The sequence below is a fragment of the Lissotriton vulgaris genome, chromosome 5 (genome assembly GCF_964263255.1).
Source record: "Lissotriton vulgaris chromosome 5, aLisVul1.2, whole genome shotgun sequence".
Lineage (NCBI taxonomy): Eukaryota > Metazoa > Chordata > Amphibia > Caudata > Salamandridae > Lissotriton > Lissotriton vulgaris.
In genome coordinates, this window is record NC_141693.1 from 914,345,183 (window position 1) to 914,369,252 (window position 24,070).

At 42.9% G+C, this 24,070-nt stretch overlaps 1 protein-coding gene across 1 annotated transcript in view; it reads right to left on the bottom strand.

The window, feature by feature from the left end:
- Positions 1-24,070, bottom strand: part of KNDC1 (kinase non-catalytic C-lobe domain containing 1) — a 757,927-nt gene that overhangs the window by 188,502 nt on the left and 545,355 nt on the right. Inside the window, exon 22 of the mRNA XM_086922530.1 lies at positions 12,929-13,076. Within this exon, the coding sequence (XP_086778656.1) occupies positions 12,929-13,076 (148 nt within the window). The remainder of the gene's footprint in view (positions 1-12,928; positions 13,077-24,070) is intronic.

Sequence of the window (24,070 nt, forward strand, 5' to 3'; positions counted from 1 at the left end):
ACACTCTGAGTTGGACCCATCAGATCGAGCTTATGACCATGAAACACCAACAGTTGGGCAGGGCACTGATCAAAGAACACAAAGGGTCATTTACGAGACCAATGTCCCCGCTTATTAAGATCTACGGTGGTAAGGTTCTATCAGCAGTCCTGGATGGCGTGGAACTTTGGGGTGGTAGCAATTTGGATTCACTAAAACATGCCCAAAATAAATTTTTAAGAATGGCTACAGGTCTGCCACAGTCGACACCTTTAACCCCCCTTCTCTACGACTTAGGGTGCAACTCGGTGGTGGACCAAGCAAGACTCCGCCCATTAACATTCTGGCGCCATCTGTGGACTACGCCAGAACTCCATCATTATGCATAAGCTTGCTTGGAGGTAAAGAATAGCTCTGGTGCCGCAAATATTGGATGGTTTAGAGACCTTAAGGCTACTTTATTAGTTCTGGGTTATGGCGATCTGTGGTCCTCACCTGAATCAGCCACTTTCCCCTCAAAAATGGAACTTAAAAAATGTTATTGGGAATGGGTGACTCACAACATGTGCTTGAAAACGAGCTCGAGCAGTCTCACTGGACTGTTTATTGTACATAAGGACACGCCCAAGTTAGAAGGGTATTGGGATACTATAACTAAACCTTTGGACCGCAAACTATTTTTTCAATTTAGATGCGGTTCACTTCCCATTGGGGACTTCACTAAAAAGTGGGGAACAGAAAGATCGGGGTTTTGTCCTAAGTGTCTAGGCATTGGGGAAAGCCTGAACCACTTTTTGTATGTGTGTCCACTATACTCTGCCCCTAGAGCCAAATGGCTAAGTCCGGTATGTAGACATCTAGGCACCAGATCGGCAGTGGAAGCAACTAGATTGTTAAAAAAAAACCTGGATCCCCTTATTGTTGTGGGGGTTGCTAAATTCTTTGGGTGGGCCTGGGTGCTTAGAAGCAGGCTCATTAAAAATAACCAAGTGATGACTGCCTAATATCCTGTATCCTGTGGACCTATGCTTGTACTCGAGTCTTACTGTAAAGTTTTGTATATTTGCACAGGAAGCTGATTAGCTTGTCACTGATTTAATACTTGTTTTAACTGTTTTATTTGTATATATTGTAATTTTTGTCTTTTATGATGAACTAATCGAATAAAGACTTCTTGAACTGAACTGAACTGATATACAATAAAATGGGCTATGGTAAATGAGGCAGAGATAATTAAAACAGTGGTTGATAAATGCCTTTTAGAAATAACAACGTGTTTAGACGTAGATTCACCACCTGAAATTTGTCTTGCATCCTTTTCTGCAATATTGAACGAAATTAAAAACTCCCTCACGAGGCAGTTTAAGAACCGAAAGAAAGAGGGAGGCTGGTTTGATTCCAGATTCACCAGGGCCTATGCAGCCCTAAAAAAGGCGCTGCACAATAAACCTAGATCTGCTGAGGTAATCCGCAGATGTAGGAAAGATTATAAAATGGCAATCAAAGATAGGAAAAACACCTTGAGGTCTGAAGCTTGGGAGGCTCTTCACTCAGCTTCCATAACAAATGATAGCACGAGCTTTTGGAAAATCGTGAGAACTCCCTTTCTTAGTGAAGATGTCAGTCCGAAAATAGAAATAGCAATATGTGACTCAGATTGGGTTGGACACTTCTCGAGAGTATATGAAGGTGAGGAACAAGTGGGGTCTTTGATCCCCACTTTTGATTACCCCCCTAGTAGAAACTTGCATTTTACTCTCAAGGAGGTTGAAAAAGCTTTGATTAGAAGCAAGAGCGCTAAGGTGCCTGGCCCAGACGGAGTTCCCATAGACATGTTTAAGAGTGTTTCCTCTCTGTGGGCGCCCCTCCTGGTTCAGGTGCTTAACGCTAGCTGCGTTGCTGATTTCCTGCCCACTTGGGTGGAATCTGTCATAGTTCCGATTTACAAGAAGGGAAATAGACAGGACCCAGCCTGTTACAGGCCTATTTCCCTATTGGATTCCTTCACTAAGATATGGGGTAGAGTTATCCTGGATCGGCTTCTGGAGTGGGCGGAGGAAAACTCTGTTCTGTCTGATCTTCAGTATGGCTTTCGTTCCGGCCTGGGGACACTAGAACAGGGTCTGAATTTGCTAATGTTGGTCGGGAAATACACGAGGGCAAAACAAGGCAACTTGTTTTTGGCCTTCGTAGATCTCTCGGCCGCTTTTGATTGTGTGGTCCATTCTAAACTGTGGTTAATATTAGAACAACTTGGGGTTGAACCTAATATTATTTATTAACTTAAAAGTTTTTATAGCAACGCTTCAGCCCGCGTTCGCTTTGGCCTAAATGGAGAATGCACTGACAAAATTCCAATCAGGAGTGGGGTCAGACAGGGCTCTGTCCTGGCCCCTTTCCTTTTTAATTTGTATATAAATGGATTGGAAGAAGTCTTGTGCAAAGATAGCCTGGACCCCCCATTTGTAGGAGGCAGCCCAATACCAGCACTTTTGTACGCTGACGATGCTGTACTTATGTCACGTACTCAAGTGGGCTTACAGCGGGTGGTTGACAGCTTTTCCCGCTTTATGAATGAGCTGGGCCTGAAAGTCAATACATCAAAGACTTTCACTATGTATTGTGGCAGGCAAAGCAAACCTAAGAGGCCTATTTTTATAGCAGGGCAGAAGCTCGAATTTGCCAGGCACTTTTCTTATCTTGGTATACTTTTCGCCCAAAACGAGACGTGGACCCAAGCTGTTTCTGTTAAAAAGCTTGAGCTTTTTCGATCGACTGCTGCTCTCAAAATTTTTTCAAATAAATTTGGGACCAGACCTCCTGCAGAATTAATTAAAATTTATAAAGCTAAGTGCGTAGCTGGTGCCACTTATGGTAGTGGGGTTCGGGGCTTTGCAAACTCCGCACCCATCCAGATTGTTGAAAATTCTTTCTTAAAATACATTTTGGCACTCCCCAAAAGCTCCTCTAATTATAATTGTCACTCAGAACTGGGTCTTTCCTACATAAAAGACCTTATTAAACTAGAGCCAGTGCTGTTATGGCACAGACTCTGGACACAAGAAGCAACACGTCTAAATAGAGATGTCCTGATAGACATTTTAAAATTAGAGGGAACCACAAAAATACCATGGGTGAAGTATGTTTTCACTTTCTTAAAAGACATTGGGAGAGGAGAATATTTTATGAATCCTATTGATATTTCAGCAATCTCACGGAAAGATTTGAAGAAGGAGTGTCTAGCTTTTTTGATTCTCATAGGATTGCAGCAGAGGTCTTAAAACCTTCAGTCCAGCAGAATCAAATGGTTTTAGCAACTTTTACTATTCAGCCCTATTTAATATATGTACCTAATAAATATGAGCGCTTTTTACTTTCACGCTTTAGATTTGATATCTTCCACAGATAGGTTAGTTTTCCTATGATTAATAATTGGACGCACGGTCTACCTCCCTGCCCCTGTGACAATATTTCACCCCAGAGTACCATTCATGTTTTCCTATTTTGTAAATTCTATGATGTAATGAGGAAAAATGTTTTATTGCCATTTTTAAGAGAATTAGGACTTTGTCAGTGTCGTGTGGCGATGATTAATATTCAAGTCCTTAACAACCATTTATGTGTAGCAACAACAACTTTGTATTTAAAAAATGTGATGAATATTAGGAAACGTATGGCCATATAACTGGATTTTAAAACTGTAATTGTTTTTCCCTTCTCTGCTTCATTGCCATGAATTTAATTAATCCCTGTATTTTTATACATGTATCCTTCTTAATATTGTAATTATGCATTTGTTTTATCTGTACTTTTATGATTGCATCTAACAATCGAATAGAGATATTTTGATTGATTGATTGACCAGGAGTGCAGGAGACTCTTGTCTGACAAAAGAAACTATCAGATCCTAATGAGCGACCCCACTGAACCCCTACGCATCACGATAGGGGCAATGGTGGAAGAGGCCTTAGCACATGATTGGCTCACTAAAAATGAGGCCAAATTCCTTACACAGAAGGACCCTAGAACACCCTACTTCTATAGCATACCAAAGTACACAAGAATCTTGCAAACCCACCTGGCAGACCAATTGTCTCGGGAATTATGTCAATCCTAGAACCCTTGTCAAAGTTTGCCGACGTTTTTCTGCGTCCACTAGTCCAGGCCACAGATACTTATCTGAAGGACACAAAAGCTGTCCTCCAGTTACTGAGGGACCACCCCTTCGATCCAGACTCCCAAATGCTACTCAGTTTAGATGTGGAGAGTCTTTATTCCAGCTTGCCCCATGACGAGACTCCCCTCATCATAGAGGAAGTACTCGATTAGAAACCATGGAGATACCAAACTCCGCGAGGGGTAGTTATGGAATGCATTTCCACTGCATTGACCAAGAACTTTTTTTAATACGAGGGCACTCTGTACCTCCAATGCCACGGGACCAGCATGGGCAGCACTTTCGCGCCGAGTCTGGCTGGACTGTATGTCCATCATCTAGAGTCCACCAAGATTCTCCATCCAGACAACCCCTTCATGGATAAAATAAAAATATGGAAACAATATATAGATGACGTCTTGGTCATCTGGAATGGGGATAGCCAGACAGTCATAGATTTTCTGACGTGGCTGAATAATCAGAATGCGTACCTGAAGTTCACCCACTCTATGTCCAACGAATCAATGGTCTTCCTGGACCTCAACATCTATCATGACTCAGGGTCCCTAAAAACCGAGACGCACTTTAAACCAACGGCAAGGAACTGTCTGTTGCGATTTAACAGTTTCCACCCTCGCCACCTTGGAAAAAATCTACCATATGCGCAGTTCCTGCGCCGTAATTAGAGCGACATAGGCAAATACAAGGCACACGCCCAAGATCTCAAGATAAAATTACAACATAGACAATATCCTGACAGAGTCATAAACGCCGCAATGAATAGGGCACGAAATAACAATCGAGAGGCCCTCCTGAAAGACAAGGTACCGAATGACAACATTCGAGAGAGGCCAGTGTGTTTTACCACGTACAGCTCACACTCAAACCAGGTATCAAAGATGATCAATAAACATTGGAGAATACTGTCAAGCGGGGCTCTAGATCTAGAGAAACCACTATTTGCCCACAGACGAGGAAAGAATCTCAAGGACATCCTAGTGCATACTAGACCGAAAACAACACCATGCCAACAGTCAAGGTTGCAGGGGATACAAGAGCACCATCCCTGTGGCAACTGCAACAACTGCCACCTCACGAAAAAGAGCCGGGACCTTACTTTCAGGAATGGGAGTAAGTGGGAACAATGCAATTTTACGAATTGCAACAGTAAAAACGTAGTGTACCTAATCACCTGCCCGTGCAGTTTGGAATATGTGGGTATGACCACAAGGGCTGTAAAAGTGAGAATTAACGAACATAAGAGCAATGTCAGGTGTAAAAAAAACACAACAAAGATGGCAGCCCATTACCTACAGGAGCAGCCTTGCGTCAATGACCTTCAATGGACCATTATCGACCAGTTACCATCAGAAGCAGGCCTCTTTGAAAAGGAGCAGAGATGGGTGTTCCGTTTAGGGACACACACAATAGGCCTCAATGATGCCATGCCATGGGGCCAACTACGCTAAAAATCAACCTGCAAAATGCTCTAAGGAGAAGGCAGTCTGAAACCAGATCACAGTCTTCACATGCCCATAGACATCCATTGTGTAGGAACCTATATTTATGTTCATGAGGGCATCAGAGAATATTATTCGGAAAGAATTACTGTCAGACTCACAGTCATAAGAAAGGACCACTCGTTTTTTTCAGATATTCTTTATTTTGCAAACCATTGAACCGATATCAACGTTTTATAAATTTTTCAGCCTGCGGGTGCCACATCTGTATGCAGGAACCGTCCCAGTCTGATAGTGAGCATCCCTACCGCACCGAGGAAAGGACAGCTCCAATTGCTTGAAAAAATACCCTGGCCAGTGTTTTCCCACGCAGCGCGTGCGCGGGATAACATTCTAGCCTGGCATATGGGCTTGGTTAACATCGCGGGGCATCAGTGACTGCGCATGCGCAGAACGGAAAGAATGAGCACTCGCGCATTACCGGTAAACGAAGACACAAAAGTATTGAGCAGCCCTTGTTTGGGCATATATCCGCCTTCAATTTACCTGTCAATTGACAATTTAGAATGCACCGCAAGAGTATAAAAGGGCACACCTCTCCCCACAGCGGCATTACCAGCGGAGCCGCATTGAGGGGAAGAGGATAGATGTCATCCAGAGTAACTGAGTTAACTAAAACCCTGAAAGAGGAGGGCAACAGAAGGACTCTGTGAATAGGAGAACTGAAACAGGTTTTTCTCACATTTTCAGATCCCTATAACTGGGCAAAATGGAAACCCCCCAATATACGTAAAAGGCTCATGAAGCATTACAACCAATATCAAAAAGTAAGACAATCCCTTTCCTGCTTTTTCCTCCCCACATCACAGGAATGCGGAAAAAAACAATACGTGTGTTTTTAATGTTACGTGTGTGTACTGTCCAGTCTTTGTCGCTTTGCTTTACAGGGTGCACGATCACTTAAGGCATAATATATATATGTTGAAATCGGCAACCCTTCACTTTTTCTTAACCTGGAAGATAGTTATAGATTATTATGAGAATAGTATCTAATATGCTTTTTCTCCTTCTAGGTCTTTAATATACGCCAATTGGGTGATGAGAGACTACAATTCTGAACTACAAACTAGGTACAAAAGAATTACAGTTCACTTCATTTTTGTAGAATACACTTTTACATTTACATTTATGTGAGTAAGGTGGGGATCTTTGTGCAAACCCCATCCTGAAGAAGGAGTTTTTTAATTCATGTAGACGCACATATGAGGTTGATGTACATAATTATACGCTAACAACCTCTCACTGCAGCCCCCTTTAATGATACCAGCCGGGGGCTTAATAAAAGTCTATTTTTCACCCCACGAGCCAGGTATTTTTTAACCATCACTTATCACCACCATAAACCCACCACTCACGTACATTCATTACCCCACACACATCCACACATAGTCCAATAATAGTACTCCCACGTAGTCGTCGGTCACAGCACGCCGCATCCCGGAGAGGGGTGCGAAGACCCCGATGATGAAGCATGACACCAAGGGGCCTGTTGGTGTGTGAGGGGTATTTAAACAACACTGAGTGCTCTGCACCACAGTAGGGATCACCACCACCTTCCAAGTGGATTCCACTTTGTTTATGAAACATTCTCATCCAGCCACAGTAAACATGCGTTCGAGGGCGTAATTCCCCTTTCAAGCCGAGCGGGTACAGGCAGTCGCATCCTCTTCTCGTGCTCCACACCTTGCCAGGCGGTTCGCGCCTGTCCGCTATCGTCAGACATCTCTCTTATGCGATGTAACAGGCACCACCATCCCGAGCCACTTCTGCAGTCTGATGCAAAGTTTTTGGAGAGGTCCGGGCTGCACACAGGACCGGCAACCACCGGTTCAGGGTGCTCCAGCCTTCCGAGTCATGGTGCACCCTCACTGGCCCGTACCGCAGCACTGAGGCGCGCAACCCCAGCTCACTTGCTTGGGGTGTAATTCTCTCCTGCGTAGGAAGCAGGCCTCAAGCCTCCGCATGTCGCAGCAGTTTCTGGAGATCACTCTTGATGGAAGACCTCAATTTCAAAACCGCCGGGCTCCTCAGATAGCCCCCGACCACAGCATGGTAGCGACCCCACAGGTTGGGATCACAGGTGAGATATATGCCTGTATAATGTCGGATCTTTTGTGGCGATCAGGTGAGCTACCTTAACACACATTTCCCTGCTCTTTACTTAGCTCTATGCGCCTGTACACTGTCTCCAATCCACGTCTGGCCTGGTTGATAGCTACACTTGTGCATCCTCTCCAGACAGCCAAAAACACAGGAAAGGCTGGGTGTGACAGGGGATACATATGCATTCATCTACATATTTATTTATTTATTTATTTACGTGATTTGTTGAGCGCGAAAAATTGCCCAAGGGCGTCTCGGCGCTATGGATGAGGCAGAAAGTGCAAGGAGGGATTGGTTATTGATCAATCAATCAATCAATCAAAGACATTTATAGAGCGCACTACTTACCCGGAGGGTCTCAAGGCGCTTGGGGGGGGGGTGCTGCTTCTGCTCGAACAGCCAGGTCTTGAGCTTCTTCCTGAAGGAGAGGTGGTCTTGGGTCAGGCGCAGACGGGAGGGAGTTCAAGGTCTTGGCGGCCAGGTAGGAGAAGGACCTTCCTCCTGTTGTCGCTCTTCGGATGCGGGGGACGGCAGTGAGGGCGTGGTTGGTCGATCGGAGGTGGCGTTTGGGAGTGTAGAAGTTGAGGCGGTTGTTGAGGTAGCTCGAGCCTTGGTCGTGCAGGGCTTTGTGTGCGTGAGTGAGGAGACGGAAGGTGATTCTCTTGTTGACGGGGAGCCAGTGCAGGTCTCTTAGATGTCCGGAGATGTGGCTGCGTCGGAGGATGTCGAGGATGAGTCTGGTTGAGGCGTTCTGGATTCGCTGGAGTCTCTTCTGGAGCTTGGCGGTGGTTCCGGCATAGAGGGCGTTGCCGTAGTCCAGTCGGCTGGTGACGAGGGCCTGGGTGGACCGTCTTCCTGGTCTCAGTGGGGATCCACCGGAAGATCTTCCATAGCATGCGCAGGATGTTAAAACAGGACGCGGAGACGGCGTTGACTTGTCTGGTCATGGAGAGGGAGGAGTCCAGGATGAAGCCCAGGTTGCGTGCGTGGTCTGTCGGTTTGGGTGCGGTGCCCAGGGCGGGGGGCCACCAGGAGTCGTCCCAGGCGTAGGGCGAGGAGCCCAGGATGAGGACTTCCGTCTTGTCTGAGTTCAGTTTCAGGCGGCTGGTTGTCATCCACTCGGCTACGTCTTTCATCCCTTCGTGAAGGTTGGCTCTGGCGGTGGCTGGGTCCTTGGTGAGGGAGAGCCATGTTTTTATTTTTCTTCTGAAAATGGTCAGAGTAGGGGCGGACCTAACGTCTAAATCAAGGGAGTTCCAGAGTTTTGCCGTTGAAACGTGGAAACTGCGATCACCCCATGCAACAGTTCTAGTGCGTGGAACTGTCATGTTGAAGTTATTCATTGAGCGGAGTGATCGTCTGGGGACATGAAACGTGAAAGGGTCAATGAGAAAGCGCTAGCCTTGTTTGTAAGCGGCTTTGTAGGCTATGTAGAGTGCTTTGAACTTTATCCTATTTTTGACAGTAAGCCAATGATAGTTTTTTATGGTGTCGGCGATGGGTTTGAATTTAGGGGTGCGAGAAAGTAGGCTGGCCGCGGCGTTTTGTGTAGATTGTAGCCTTTTGATGACCTTGTTTTGGGCATTCACTAGAAGTCTGTTACAATAGTCCACTGAGGACATGACAAATGAGGTGACCAGCGTTTTGCCAGAGTTGGGGGGAAGAAGTGGGAGAATCTTTTTTATGGCTTTCAGTTTAAAGAAGGAAGATGAGACAGTGGAGTTGACATGGGCTGAATAAGTGAGTTTATTGTCTATGAGTATTCCTAGGTTTTTAACCTTGGTGGCTGGGAGGAGGGGGGGGCCTAGATTAGTGGGCCACCATGCATCTGACCAAGTAGGAGTGAGTTTGCCGAAGGTCATGACCTCTGTTTTTATTAGTTTAATTTAAGACAGTTTGCTGACATCCAGCGACTAATGGCCAGCATGCCCTGTTGGAAATTGGCATACTGTGGTTCACACTAACATCTGAATAGGCTGTGTCCAGCTCTCTCACAAAAGGCTGATTTACCCTCTCTAGAGGTCACTCAGGCCAATCAATTTATGGCACCTATTACAGCCAGTGAATTAAAAGATGTTTTAGCTATGTCTTGCGGTAAGGCTTCAGGTAAAGAGTTGAATTGTATAAAACCTTTGCTGGCAAATGACTCCCTTTTTTAACCGATTCATTTGATAATGTTAACAATGGGGTGGAATTATTTTCTTACTTTAGAGAATCCACTATTGTTAGTTTCTTAAAGAAGGGTAAAAACTCTGAGGACATGAGCTTGTGTATGCCCAAAAGCCTCCTTAATGCTGATTATAGGTTGTTGATGAAACTGTGGGCTAGTCGAATCAGTCTGCTGGCCCAGGCCATAATGCGCATGGATCAATCAAGTTTTGTTGCTGGGATGCTGATGGCAGCCAAAAATGAGTTAACCAGATGAAGGCTGTGGTTATTATGGTCGATGCGAAGAAAGCCTTCGATCTGGTTAACTGGGAGGCATTGTTTTTTAGCTTGCAAAGGTTTGGTTCACCTCACAACCCTAGGGTAAAATATACTGCCCACCAGCTCGACATCCTGCATAGCGGGCTGGCTCTTTCTTATTTTCAGCGTTATTATCAAGTAGCACTCTTAGATCTTTGTGCTAGAGTATAGAAAAGGAGGGGGGTAATGGACTTCTTTTTCTTTGACAGACAGTTGCAGGATGCTGGCATCCATTTACCAGTTTTTATTAAGATCCCTAAATTTCAACAGAAAACTAGATATAAGGTTTAGCAGAGTTAGTTCTTGAGTCTCTACCATCACAGTAAAATTACTTCATGCTGGGTGTTTCTCCGTGAGGTAGGGTATCTTGGCTTGGCAATTTCATCAGTCACTCTTACTCTGTGGGAGCAACCTAGGTTTAGAGAGGTCAGCCTCTTCTTTCTTCAGGGTAGGCGAATGACGTGGCCTGAAATTACAGCTCGTTTTACTGAACTGGGCTCACAACTTTTTTTTCTTCTTGTCATTAGATGTTATCATTCTTTAAAGCCTATAATTTTGATCTCGGCCATGATAGCCATACTCTATTCCAAGACCTGTTCAGATCAAGGATGGCCAGTATAAGGGAACGCCTTAGAGATACATCCCATCAAGAATATGTTAGATAAAATTAGGCAAAAACACATTGCGATTTTACAGTAATAAAATGGCAGACAATAACTCTTCTAGGGCATACGTCCCTGAGAGCGCAATATTTTAGAAGGATGTCTTTTATCTCACATTGATTGGCCTATTACACAGCCATGGGATTAAATACAATGTTCCCGGTTTGCTTCATATTTTTTATTCCTGTCCTGGATTACACCCCTTGTGGTCCAAGTTGGTTGCAGTACTCAATTCAGCTCTGTGAGTGTCTATCAAACTAGATCCAGCTTTGGTAGTCTTTGCTTTTTTACATATTGGGGAACCCGGGAATGTATCTAAACCGGGCCAGAAGTTTTTGGCAATTGCTTTTACAGTCACTCGTTCTTTGATTTTGCAAAGGTGTCCAATTTCCAGGGTTCCAGATTATCATGAGTGGCTTAGTAAAATGACTAGAACAAAGCACTTTGAGGAAGCATGCCCCAAAAGAGTAAGGGGTCTGAGGCGATTTAATGCCTCCTGGCAATACTTCGATTTAATTAGCAAGTAGGCAGATAAATCACGTTTTAGAATACAATAACCATTAAAGCCTTTCAACATAGTTGGTACGGTTTAATTAAGAATCTCGAGGGCATAGTCAAAAATTTTGGTTCTGGTCCTCTGCCCTGATACCTGTAAGGAACTTTATTTACTTTGTGGCCCTTGAGAATAAGACCCGTTTTGGGCAACAATATAAACATATGCTATATATTTATCGTTTCTGTACTATAAAGAATTTTAGAAATGTATGATATTCAATTCTTTAGTACTTTATAAGGAGGTTGGTCGCGGTACTATCATAATTTAATGCTCTATTATGTATCATTTTTTCTTTGTAAGTTATATTAGTAATGATATGAAATGTCGTTTTGAAAAATATTTGTCTGTTATGGAGCTATATAAATTAGGAACAAGATTATTAGAGATGGTATTATGGTTTAGTACCTGGAATTATTGAAGCACTTTGATAATTGTATGGCACTTTATCTAATTTGCAGTATTTGGCAATAAGTTTCAATTTGCGCAAAAGCATAAACTTATCCTTATTATTCAACGTTTTTGGTATTGCAGGGATATTATTAAAAAAAAGTTATGAAAATCTTAAGCACTTTATTAGGATGTTGGTTAGGGGTTTTATTATAATTTTATGTTCTACTATCTATGACTTTTCTTTGTAAGATATATTAGAAATTAAATTAAATGCCTTTTTGAAAATTCTAATGGTTTATTACTTATGTCCATTTCTCTTATTTTTTTTTATATGAACTCAGATTCTTAATTGTAATTATTTGGATCTGCTCTATACATTTTTTTTTAAAGATTCATTTGAAGTCACCCCCTACATCAAAGGCACTTTGGGGTTTAAGTATGAGGGCTCTGGCCCTGCAAATCAGTACAATAATGTACTAAACAGAAAGTCTGCTTGAGTAAAGGCTGCTTTGCCATAAGGATTACTTTGCCGAGTCTCACTGTTCCAAGGAATTGCTGCCCTGACTTGTTGAGCTTCCCTGCTACCTATTGATCTCACCACACCCCCTCCTTTCTCTTCAGTGGCACTGGCCCTTGTCCCCCTCTCTTCCACTCATGTGTCTTCTTTCCTTTTCTGTTTCGTTGGCTTTTTGGTTTATTGATGCCTAGGGGGTCTCCCCACCCTGAAGCTTTACATCCCTTGTTGAATATGTTGCTTACTCCTGCTCAAGCTGTTGCTCAATGGAGCCTGAATTATGTATCCTCTGCCTTCTCTCATCATATCTACTTGGAAAACCCAAATAAAGATTACAAAAAGGGTGTGGATGTCACTTCCACTATCCCTGACATTTTGGTGAATCGACCCCCAAGAGCTAAATGTATGCTCTTTAGCTAGTTTAATCAGATGAAAACAGGTGCACATAATCTCCTTGTTCAACAAATAAAGTTGGGATAAGCGGTGAGTCGTTTTAGATTCAGTCACAATGAAGGAGTTCAATAAAGAAGTTTACAGCAAAAGGGAACTTTACAATATAAAAGATATATTAGAATATCCTACCTTACAGGAAATATATTCTTGTAGATGATTCACTAGATTGATGTTTGCTGTGAAATCTACGTTGCAACAATCTTCAATCCATGTCTGAAGTAAATACATAGAACGATTATAAATCTTGGTGAGCATTGCAGAAGGATCCATGCTTTCACTGGAAATAAAGAAGTCACGGACTGATTAATTGTACAGCAAAACAAAAAACTGTTCTTATTCTAATATTATATTCCATTATTTTCTACAAATCTGTAGAAATGGAGACATGAACAGTAATTGTAGGAAATTCGGTTATTGGTTGAGGAGGGTAAAGCCCTACTCAAGTAGAAACCACAATCTTGGTCAGGATGAGACATAATGAAAACACAAATTAACATGTATTTAACCCTCTGGTATCTTGGCACAAAAGCAGTCAAGCTTAACTAAGAGGCAATGAGTAAAGCATTATGTATGCAGCACTTCAAGCAGTAATAAAGTGAAAAGGTAACACAAGAAAAATCCGACACCAATCTAGGAATATAGATTAAAATCTAATAAATTAAATTAGACCAAAACAACAAAAATCCAATCAGTTGTACAGGAGGTATGCAGTTTTGAATATTTAGGTGAAAATAGTGCCTAAAAGCACAAAGTGCAAACTGTAGTTATATGATTGAGTTGGATCATAACAAAGTCACAAGTTCAGAATGACTGTAATGGAGCACTGGCCGGCTACAGCGACCTAGTTACGCCGGCTGAGGAAAGTGCCTTAAACTCTAGTGTACAGGCTGCGTGGTGTTGCTTTGTGGGGCGTTGCGTTATACAGCGTTGGTTCTGAGGAGCTGTGAGGGCATCGGTTCAAGATCCTGAAATTGGATTGCGACACACTGGGTCAGTTCTGATGAATCTGTGCTGTGAGGTGTTGCATCTAGTCACGTCTGTTTCAATGGGCTAGCAGCTGGGTGACAAGACAGACTTGGCAAAGCTTAACTTTGATTGTCGTCAATTCCGTTGAGGCTGGCAGCTCTGTGGTGAGGCTCTACATTGATGAAGCTTGTAGGTGTGCGGCGTGGCTTTGCAGGGCTTCGATTCACTTCAGGCTTGTTTTGGTGAAGCCCATAGCTGTGTTGGCAACGCACCTTCAGGCCCACTTCCAATGGGTCCAAGACTGGGGAGGCACCACTTGAGGGGGCAGGACTCACCGCAGACAGAGTCCAGGTGCAGGGTTCAAGGTGATTTGAGTCTTTTCTGTCCGTAAGCCTCTGATCAAGAAGCCATCCAACTGGCCCTTGGAGTCTCTCTGGTGGTCCAGGATTCAAGCTGCAGGTCCACTCCTAACTCGGGCAGCAGGGCAGTAGAGTAACACAGGAGTAGAGTAGTAGTAATTTTTGCAGCAGAGCAGCACAGCAGTCCTGCTGAGTCTTCCACAGGTCCCGAGGAATAGTGAAGAGTTTGGTGTGAGGGTCCATTATTTATATAGCGTACCCACTTTGAAGTAGGAGAAGGTTCTGGAGGTTTCCACCCCAGAGATGTTTGGAATTTCCTGCCTCCCTGCCCTGGCCCAGCTTGTCTAGGGTCACAACAGACTAGTGTCAAATCCTTTGTGAGTGTACTCTGGCAGAGAATTTGTAATCTGCTAGTGTAGTAGGTGGCAGTTCCTCCCTCCCATTAAGTCAGAGATGGCCTTCCGGCGTTTCTATTCCCCTTTGTCTTCTTTTCTGGGAGAAATACGCAAAAACCACCTGCCAGCTACACCTAGCCATGTGACCCAGGATACAGGCTTCAGGCACCAAATGGTTAGGTTAAGAAAATGGCAACTTTCAAAAAGTGGCATTTTTAGAATTGTGACTTAAAATCTGATGTTACCGTTAATGAGGGTTTTAAATTCCAATCCTTTGGAAACCAAACTTGACATTCCTACCTGTTCCCAACTGTAAGCAATCACTTATTAAATGTAATAAAACACAATGTTCTCTTATGAGAGAGGCAGGCCTTGCAACAGTAAAAAAAATAATTAAGAGTTAAAAGTATATCCCCTTTCTTAAAAATATGCTGCACCCTGCCATCTGGGCTGTATAGGGACCTGCCCTAGTGGTGACTATATGCATTAAAAAGAATGTTTAGGTCCGGCAAAATGTTTACTTTACCAGGTTGAAATGGACATTTAAAACTGCACACACAGGCTGCCATAGCGGCCCTGAGACAAATTTAAATGGCTACTTGATTGGGTTACACAATCAGTGCTGCAGGCCCACTAGTTGCATTTCATTTACAGGAACCTGGTACATGTAGTACCACTTCACTATGGACGTACAAGAAAATTAAATATGCCAATGAGGTCTAAACCAATTTTACCATGCTTAAAAGAGAGAGCACATACACTTTAGCACTGCTTAGCACTGGTAAATTGTGCAGAGTCATAAAAGCTAACAAAAATGGGTTCAGAAAACAAAAGAGTGAAGGCAAAATGTTTGGGATTGACCCTACAGAAATGGCCATCTCCAACAGTAATCTAGTGTTGATAGAAATATTAAGATTTTAACAAAATATATTTGCTATAAACACTGAAAACTGTGGCTTTCTCCTAGACTCAACTGTTTTTAAATGTTTTAATAATAGAGAATATTATGAAATATATACCTTTGGTGTATTGTGAAAAACTGCAAGGACAGCTTTGTGCCTTAGCAGCAACTAATGAGGTGTGCCAGAGACAGACTGGGGCAGTGTACTCCTTTAAGAAGAATTTTCTCTCTATTGTGTGGTAGTGCATGTGCATGTTAATGCACTCATAGATGAGTGTGCAGTGCAGAAAAATGAATAGGCAGTTTTAGTAGGTAACATCCCAAAACTTTGAGGGAGTGGTAAAGCTAGAGACTGACCCCAGAGTTATTGTGGGGGGTTCATCTACACAGTCTCCACCTACACTGGGTGCAGTGTGCGATTCTGCAGATACACAGAGCATAGTTTCTCTCTCACTATCTGCATAACACCACCTCCAGTCTGCTAATCTATGTACATCAGGATCTCTCCATAGGGCGATGGATTCTTTCTGAAAAAACTCCTTGACAAATCCGGCCAAATACTATCAGAAGGTTCTAAATGTGCACCACCTCCAAGGTGACAGCCATTGACCACAATGACCATTTAGTAAAATGATGTCTGTGTACTAGCAATTTGATGCCTCATTTTCTTGCTGCCTAGCACTCCTTGAACCAAGGAGGGAATGCCTTCTTTGGAATGTGTGCCTGATGCCTACATGATGGAAGAGTTGGATTTAAAGAAGGTGTATTGCATCCCTTTCTGTAATGCTAAAATGTAGCCCATGCAGAAGAAAAGGCCCTACCTTGCTAACCAGGTCGAGGAACATAGTACCGGGTTATGCTGATTACCTAGGTAAACCAATTGAAAACTGTGTAATAGAGATTTATTTAGGGTCTAAACCTTTAGCTTAATCTGGACCATCTTGACATCTTTATAATGCTCAGTAGGTAACACAACTACAAATCATTTGTAAATCTAATTTCCTGTCAACCTGTACTGAGGAAGTATTTTAAAATAAGAAAAATGTATGTATTTCTGAGGCCACCACCATGTTGTCAGTTAGCACCAATTCTTTCAAATGAAAGGAAACATTACTTACATCCAATAACACTAGGTCTCACGAATACTTGTTTTCCTTTTCCAAATCTTTAGCTAGAAAATGCTCCCAGCACCTAGTCTGTAATTCTAAAAACTTCCCTTCATGCTCTTGTGGTGTTTAAAGCCTTAATACATGCCTTAGGTGCATTGCGGTATAAAGCAAAGGTGGTAACAAAGACTATACATGATGTGGCCATTTCCAATGATCCTTAAATAATTCTTGCATAGGGGTTGACTAAAACTCCATGACAATGAGAGGTGAATGGTGAACAAGAATTTGCATTTGAAAATAAGTTCTTATCATAAGTCAAGGTAGAATACATGGGTGTTTTGCTGAGCTCTGGCCTGCATCTCTGGATACCCCTACTAGTCCTTCTAAGCATATGCTGGTGTATCAAACTAATGTAGCACCCAGCAGTGAAGCCATAGGGTACTTTCTTCATCCAAGGAAAAAGAAACAGCAAGGAGTTGTGCATCTGCCTTCAACTGTAGAGGTTCCAAGATGGCACCGAAGATGGTGACCTCAGAGCCAAGGAGGGGAACCTGAACCCAAGTGATCTGATATACTGGAGCATGTCCCTCTTTCTCCTCAACTCAAGACCAAAGCATGATCAGTATTTTTGCGATTCTGTTACTTTGTGAGGTGAAGCATGCTGTACCTTGGCTCCCTGGAAGCAGACCTCTTCTCCAAACAATGGCATGCAAGAAATTCTCCTAATTCCACACCTCCTTGTAGTCCAGAATAAGAACCTGGCTCGCCTTCTGTAAGACCACCTTCGATTCTTCTTCTAGGAAGAGGTCTTGGTCTTGTGAACAAATGGAAACATTTCTTTCTTGCATGCCTCCTGACCTGTGCTGTAGACAAAGCTGTTGCTGAGATGCATATACTGGTGTAGAACTTTCATTATTAATGGCAGATCGAGTCCCCCATTCTCACAAATGCCTGCCAGTATTTTCAGCACACATAGAAAGTGCACATAGAAAGAGGAACAATCCTCAGAGAATTGTTTTGTGCATGAAGGTGTCCATTCCTGCACAAAACAATCTTGCCTGCAATGCATGCACCCTTGCACCATGACATCTGAGTTGGTGCTAGGCAGCAGATTGTTTGCTGACACAGGCAGAGAGCATTCCTACACCACATATTGGTAAATATGGCACATTCCTGCCATCTTGCTGCCTTGTGTTACATGAAATGTTGATAAATCTGGCCCTAACTGAAGAGGGGTTGTCCCTCCAGCATATGGCCTCCATGTGACCAACAGTTCCTTCATGTGGGCGTTTGCTGTACATTTGATGATTCTGAAGCACAGCTCTCAAGTTTGGTGTGGTAGGTAGCATGGATCTTTGCTGACAATTGTTTCTTATTACATACCTCCGTACCTGGTTTTCAGACAATATACATGTTTTGTTTAGAACACCATATTTGATAACCTGAATATACTAGTAAAGAATTGGTATTAATTTTGTGCTGAACATGTTTCCAGGGAGACTGGGACAGGACTTCTTAAGAGAGGTAGATAGACAGGATTCTATCAGGATTTATATAACATTCCAAGAGAGGTAGTATCTCTAGGGAAATCCTGATTATGGCGAGGCAACTAGTTATTTTGGGCTAGCTTAATTTTACTCAGATCACACATCCCTTTAATTCAACTTGGAACTAAATGGTATTTTCTGAGGTGGTTTCCAACTCTCCAGTGTTGCCGACCTTCGGAAAATAATTATTATCATTTCAGATGGAACATAAGATGTTAAACATGCCATCTGTATTACAATTAAGAACAAATGCCCAGATGCATCAACCTTTTTAGGAAGTGCAAACGGTGCGATTCGCAAAAATCGGCCTTTTGCACTTCCTAAATTGGTTACTGGGATGCATCAAGCATTTTTTGAAAATCGCTATTTTTTGCGAGTTCCAAAAAATGCAATTGCTTTTAAGGAATCGCAAATTTGCGATTCCTTAAAAGCAATGCATCATCCTCAAACAATTTGCGATTTTACAAATTGCAAATGCAAATTACCACGAAGTTGAACTTCGTGGTAATTTGCAAAAATGTTTAAAAACACATGAAAATGCATTTTTTAAACGTGTACGTTACAGGCACACATGTCCTTAGGACATGTGTGTATGTAACTCACATGTAAAAGTGCATTTCATGGGTGCAGGGGGGGGTCCTTTGGACCCCCCTCTCCACCCTTGAAAGGCTTTGATGCATTCCGATTTGAAATTGCGAATTCGCAATTCCCATTCATTCCTATGGGCATTTCAGCCCATAGGAATGAATGGGAATTGCGGATTCGCTATTTGGAACTCGCAATTTTATTGGAATTCGGTAAAAAGTGCGATTTTTACCGAATCTCAATAAAATAGCGAAATTAATGATGCATTGCCATTTGCGATTCCTTAATTGCGATTCCTTATTTTTCGCAATTAAGGAATCGCAAATGACAACGTTGATGCATCTAGGGGTAAATGCTTTATCTTGACTCAATAAAAGGCTTGGAGTGGAGATAAGAAGTTATAATCACATGCCATTGTGATATACCAAAACATTCAAGCTGGGCGGTTGATCTGTTTTCTTAAAAGGCTATGTTATGAAGGGCATCAATAGGGTCTGTGACCTAGGAGCATTAGACATGCATCTCACTTTTGTTGCCTCTCAGTGCAAATACACATTGCAGATGTAGACTTTTATAAATTTCTAAAACTTAAAGTTCTGCTATCCAAACTGAATATATATATATGCAACAGACCTGCCATCACTACTCATAAACTAAACAAACAAGGCCACATTGTATCATAAATATAGCAACTACCTTCCCCTCCAAATTCCAGACTTCTCGACTCGTTGTGTCAGCAGTCATAAAACATTTGACTTCCTTGGCCCACCACCTTATCACTACTAGAAGCCGAGGACTCAAGCCTCAGCAATTTCTATGAGTTGAATCTCAAAACAATATAAAAATACACAGGAAGAGGTACACATTCACAAACAAATACACAGATACACAAACTATGAAATATTTTATTTAATTCAACCCAAAAATATACAAAAAAATTATTTTTATTTTTGTGGGAATGTTGGAGCTTTTCCAAATGTAGTTTCATTCTTAAAAGGCAAATTGATATCGTAGATTTTAACATGTTCCTTTACATTTTTTACTCCTCATGCTCTCTTTTTGACCGAACATACCAGTGCTTCAATTGAGGCCACCAATCATCAATACTAGATTCTGTTACCTATGTTTGTGCTGCTCCCACAAATCAAGCTAAACATACCAACTTAATTTGTAGCCTCTGATTTCAAATTCCTTACCATTTCCAACGCGTTTTGAAATTTATATTTTTCAATTTTCAGTATTTTACATAAAGTTTAGTAGTCTGCTAATATATTCTAAACAGTTGTAACCTCCTGAGTCGGTATCGCGCACCACCAGGAGCCTGCTGATCTCAGCTTAAGAAACATTGCATTGCATAATAAAAGGAACGTAGATCTGTGGATATTCACTACAATCCCTTTGTAAAGGAGTGATGAGGTCACAGATGAAGCCTGCTCTGTATATGTCAATGCTGTGCTTTATCCCATTCACAGGAATTGGGATGGAAATGTCGACTCCATGGTTTACTGTCACATAAGAGTAAAACTTGGAACTTTGGGTCCACTGACGCATTCTGTTTCCTCACTTGAATAAATTGAGATACATCCCATGTTTGTTTATTTCCCTCTGCTTATTGTCACACAGCTTCTACAAACCAAAAGAGAGAGTTAGGACAGAATGTAGGCCGTCCTTGTCCCTGTGTAATAATGAATTAATCAACTAAGATGGTCCACTAGAAAGTGGCTTGGTCAACACCGTAGTATCTGGCACCACAAGGTTTTTTAAAAGAACCCTCACACACCAACCTGGTTGTTGTCATGCTTCATCAACTGCGACACCTGATTACAGTGGAGCTGTTTTTTTGTTTTCATGTGATGGTGCTGGAGGTGATGTGAAAATAAAAATACCTCTAGAAAACTCACTAACCAATACTTTTATTCCCAGTGGCCCAGGGTATATTAAAAACAAATGAGATGGATAATGTTTCAGAACTATAAATTGCTTCTGATTAATCCCTTAATCAACATGTTTCAGCTCTCATCAAAAATTGTATTGGTAAAAATTATAACCACGCGTTAATGCATTTTTGCAAACATGCTAAGGTGTGCATTTCATGCTAAGTGGACTGATCGTGGATGTGCATCCAATTCCAGAGGATGCCGGAATAGGTTTAAAAGCGGGCGAGGTCCGAGACAATAGCGCATAATAGGGGCTCACCCCTCCCTGGAACTGAATTTGCATTTTTAATTTACTTATAAGTCCCTGGAAAAGTTGTACTACATGTACCCAGGGCCAGTAAATTAAATGCTACTAGTGGGCCTGCAGCACTGAATTTGCCACCAACTTAAGTAGTCATTTAAATATGTCTCAGGCCTGCCATTGCAGAAGCGGTATGTGCTGTTTTAAACTGCAATTTCAACCTGGCAAAATAAACCTTTGGCCAGGCCCAAACCTTCCTTTCTATTACATATAAGCCACCCTTAGGGTAGTCCCTTGACAGCCAGAGCGCAGGGTGCAGTGAATTAAAAAAGTATGACATGTACTTTTATTACTTACATGTCATGGTAGTGAAAAACTCTTAAATTTGTTTTTCACTATGGTAAGGCCTATCGCTCCAATAGGATAACACTGAAGTTCCTTTATTACTTTTCTATAAGTGTAATTTACACGTGGGAATGGATAACCAGTTCATGTTTGCTGTCTCTGTAATCTCATAAAATCCTAACTTTTGATGAAGTTGGATTGTAAATTACAATTCTGAAAAGGCCACCTGTCCATCAATTGTTCTTTTTGTATTTGTCACCCTGAGTGGGACGGGTATGCCCAGACGTGGTTGCCTTGCTCTCAATGTCACTGGAGTCCAGCTAGTCTGGCTGTTGAGGGGTGATGCCCTAAATCCGGTCCCAGGATGCTTGTTTCCAGTCCAGGGAGGACCTCACCTGGCAGTTCGGGCTGGACTGTTACCAAAGGGAACAGGGTCAAGACTGATTTGCATATGTCTGGGTCTGAACTGGAATGGCATGGGGAGTTAAAAAACGATGGATTTAGACCCAGATCTGTCTACGAGGTGAATGTTTGACATTGTGCAGCATTCTGTCCATCAATTGTTCTTTTTGCATTTGTCACCCCGAGTGGGTTGGGTATGCCCAGATTTGGGTCCTATGCTCTCCATGCCACTGGAGTGAAGCTAGCCTGGCTGAGGAAGGGTTATGCCCTGAAACCAGTCCTAGGATGCTTGTTTCCAGTCCAGGAAGGAACTGGCCCGACAGTTTGAGCTGCACTGTTCCCTTGGGGAACAGGGTCAAGATTAATTTGCATATGGCTGGGTCTGAGCTGGAATGACATGGGGAGCAAAACAATTATGGATTTAGGCACAGATCTCAGTACCGGGGTGAATGTTTGACATTGTGCAGTATTCTGTCCATCAACTGTTTATTTTACCTTTAGAAAGTTGGCATTTTCTTACCTTAGCCACTTAATCCATATAGCCTGTTCTGGTCTCATGACTGGGTGTAGCTGACAGTTGGGCTTTTTTTGTATTACTCCTAGACAGCCACACACAATAGGGAGCTTAGGTGTGCCTGTATGAGCAATCACTGGCAGGATGACAGGGAGGATCTGGGCACAGCCCCACTGACACCTGAATAGGTTATGTCCTTCCTTCACACAAAGGGTTCCATACCCCTTGTAGTTAGTCTGAAGCCAGGACAGGGAAGGCAGGATGCCTAGGGACTTCGAAGGGAAACCATTAATACATTCTCCCTCACTTCAAAGGCACAACTGGGTATAAATACTGGATCCCAGACACCAACTCTTCAGCAAACTTATGGACCTGTTGCTACTCAGACTAGAAGAAGGACTGCTGTGCTGCTACAGGGGCTGCCACTCTGCTGGACTGCTACTCTACAGGAACTGCTGCACTGTTGTGCTGACCTCTTGCCCTATTGTCTGGGGAAGAAAAACTGTACCTACAACTTCATTTTGAACCCAGGACCCCAGAGTGATACAAAGGGCTAGCCTGCTGGCTTCCTGAACTGGCCTTAGGGACATAAAACACTTCCCACCCAGCTCTTGGAATCAGCCGCAGTGAATTATTGACTCCCACGTGGTGCCTCTCAAGTCCTTGATCCTTGGTGTGGCTTACAAGCTCATTAAATCAAGCTTTTGAGCTCTTTGCGCCACGCCAACCCCTGCCCGCAACACTCTCCTTGATTCCTAAGACCGTCGCCAATGGGAACGGGACTCTTGGCACAAAACATGGAAAGGTAAACCTTTAGCTGGACTGATTTAGGACTGCGTTCAACCAGCGCTCCATTGTGGCCGGCCTGAACTTTTGTCTTTGACCCGGTCCAGTTTGACCAGATATCCGTGTTTAAAAGTTTATTGTTTACAAATTCATAGCTCTGTTCTACTGAATAGATTTTTGTGTTTTGATCTTGTTTTATTTATTAAATTAAGCTCTACTTTTCTAACCTGGCGTGGGATACTTTTGTGCAGTGCTTTTACTGTTTTACTGTTTAAAGTGTTGCACAACTACTTTACACGTTGGCTCTAAGTTAAGCCTGGCTGCTCTGTGCCAAGCTACCAGGGGGTTGAGCACAGGCTTGTTTTGGGTTTGCTTGTGCCTTATCCTAACAAGGATTGTGGTTCCTGCTCGACCGGGGCTCACACCTCAGTAAACCAAGAACTCTATTTCTCACACTTGTTTTGCAATTTCTAGATAATCAAGTGGCGGCTCCTCCGCTAAGCCGGAGAAGCGTCACCCCACTGAGAAGGTCAAGGAGAAAAAAATGAAAGATAATAACTCATTGTTATTATCATTTTATTTGTCCCCTTGCTCAGATGGATAGGGGAGGGGCTGCTATGCTCTGCTCACAGAGCAAGGCAGGAGTGTTTACCCACTGCAAGTGCGCAGGACGCTTTGGCCGGCCATCTCAGGCCAGTCAGACCGCCATTTGCATCTTCGCACCAGGCTGTATTACAGCCTGGGTGAAGAACATGCCCAGCTTTCCATTCTCTGGCTGAGCGTCGAACCAAGGTGCTCAGACCAATCACAACGCCGCATTGCAGAATTGTGATTGGCTCTCAGGAGGCTGGGAGCTGGATGTTTCCTGCCCTGGAACTAGGCAAACAGGGAGAGAGGCAGCAGCGGCGACAGACAGGTAAGTGTTTTTTTCTTGAACCCACCAATTCCTGCAACGCACCCCCTTACCACCGTTAAATACCAGCAGCCACTGAGTTAATCCCAAGGTTACTTTCCCAGATAGTGGAAGTGTATTGCTGACAGTGCTGAGACTGGATGGAGGGAACCCAGACACCGACGTTGGTAAAGAAGAGACAAGCTTCCCTTCACAAATTCAATTGGATCCTTTGTAGCAGAACTGCTGCTTATTGTTTCTAGTCTTTGTGGAGACTGCCATTTGGTGGATG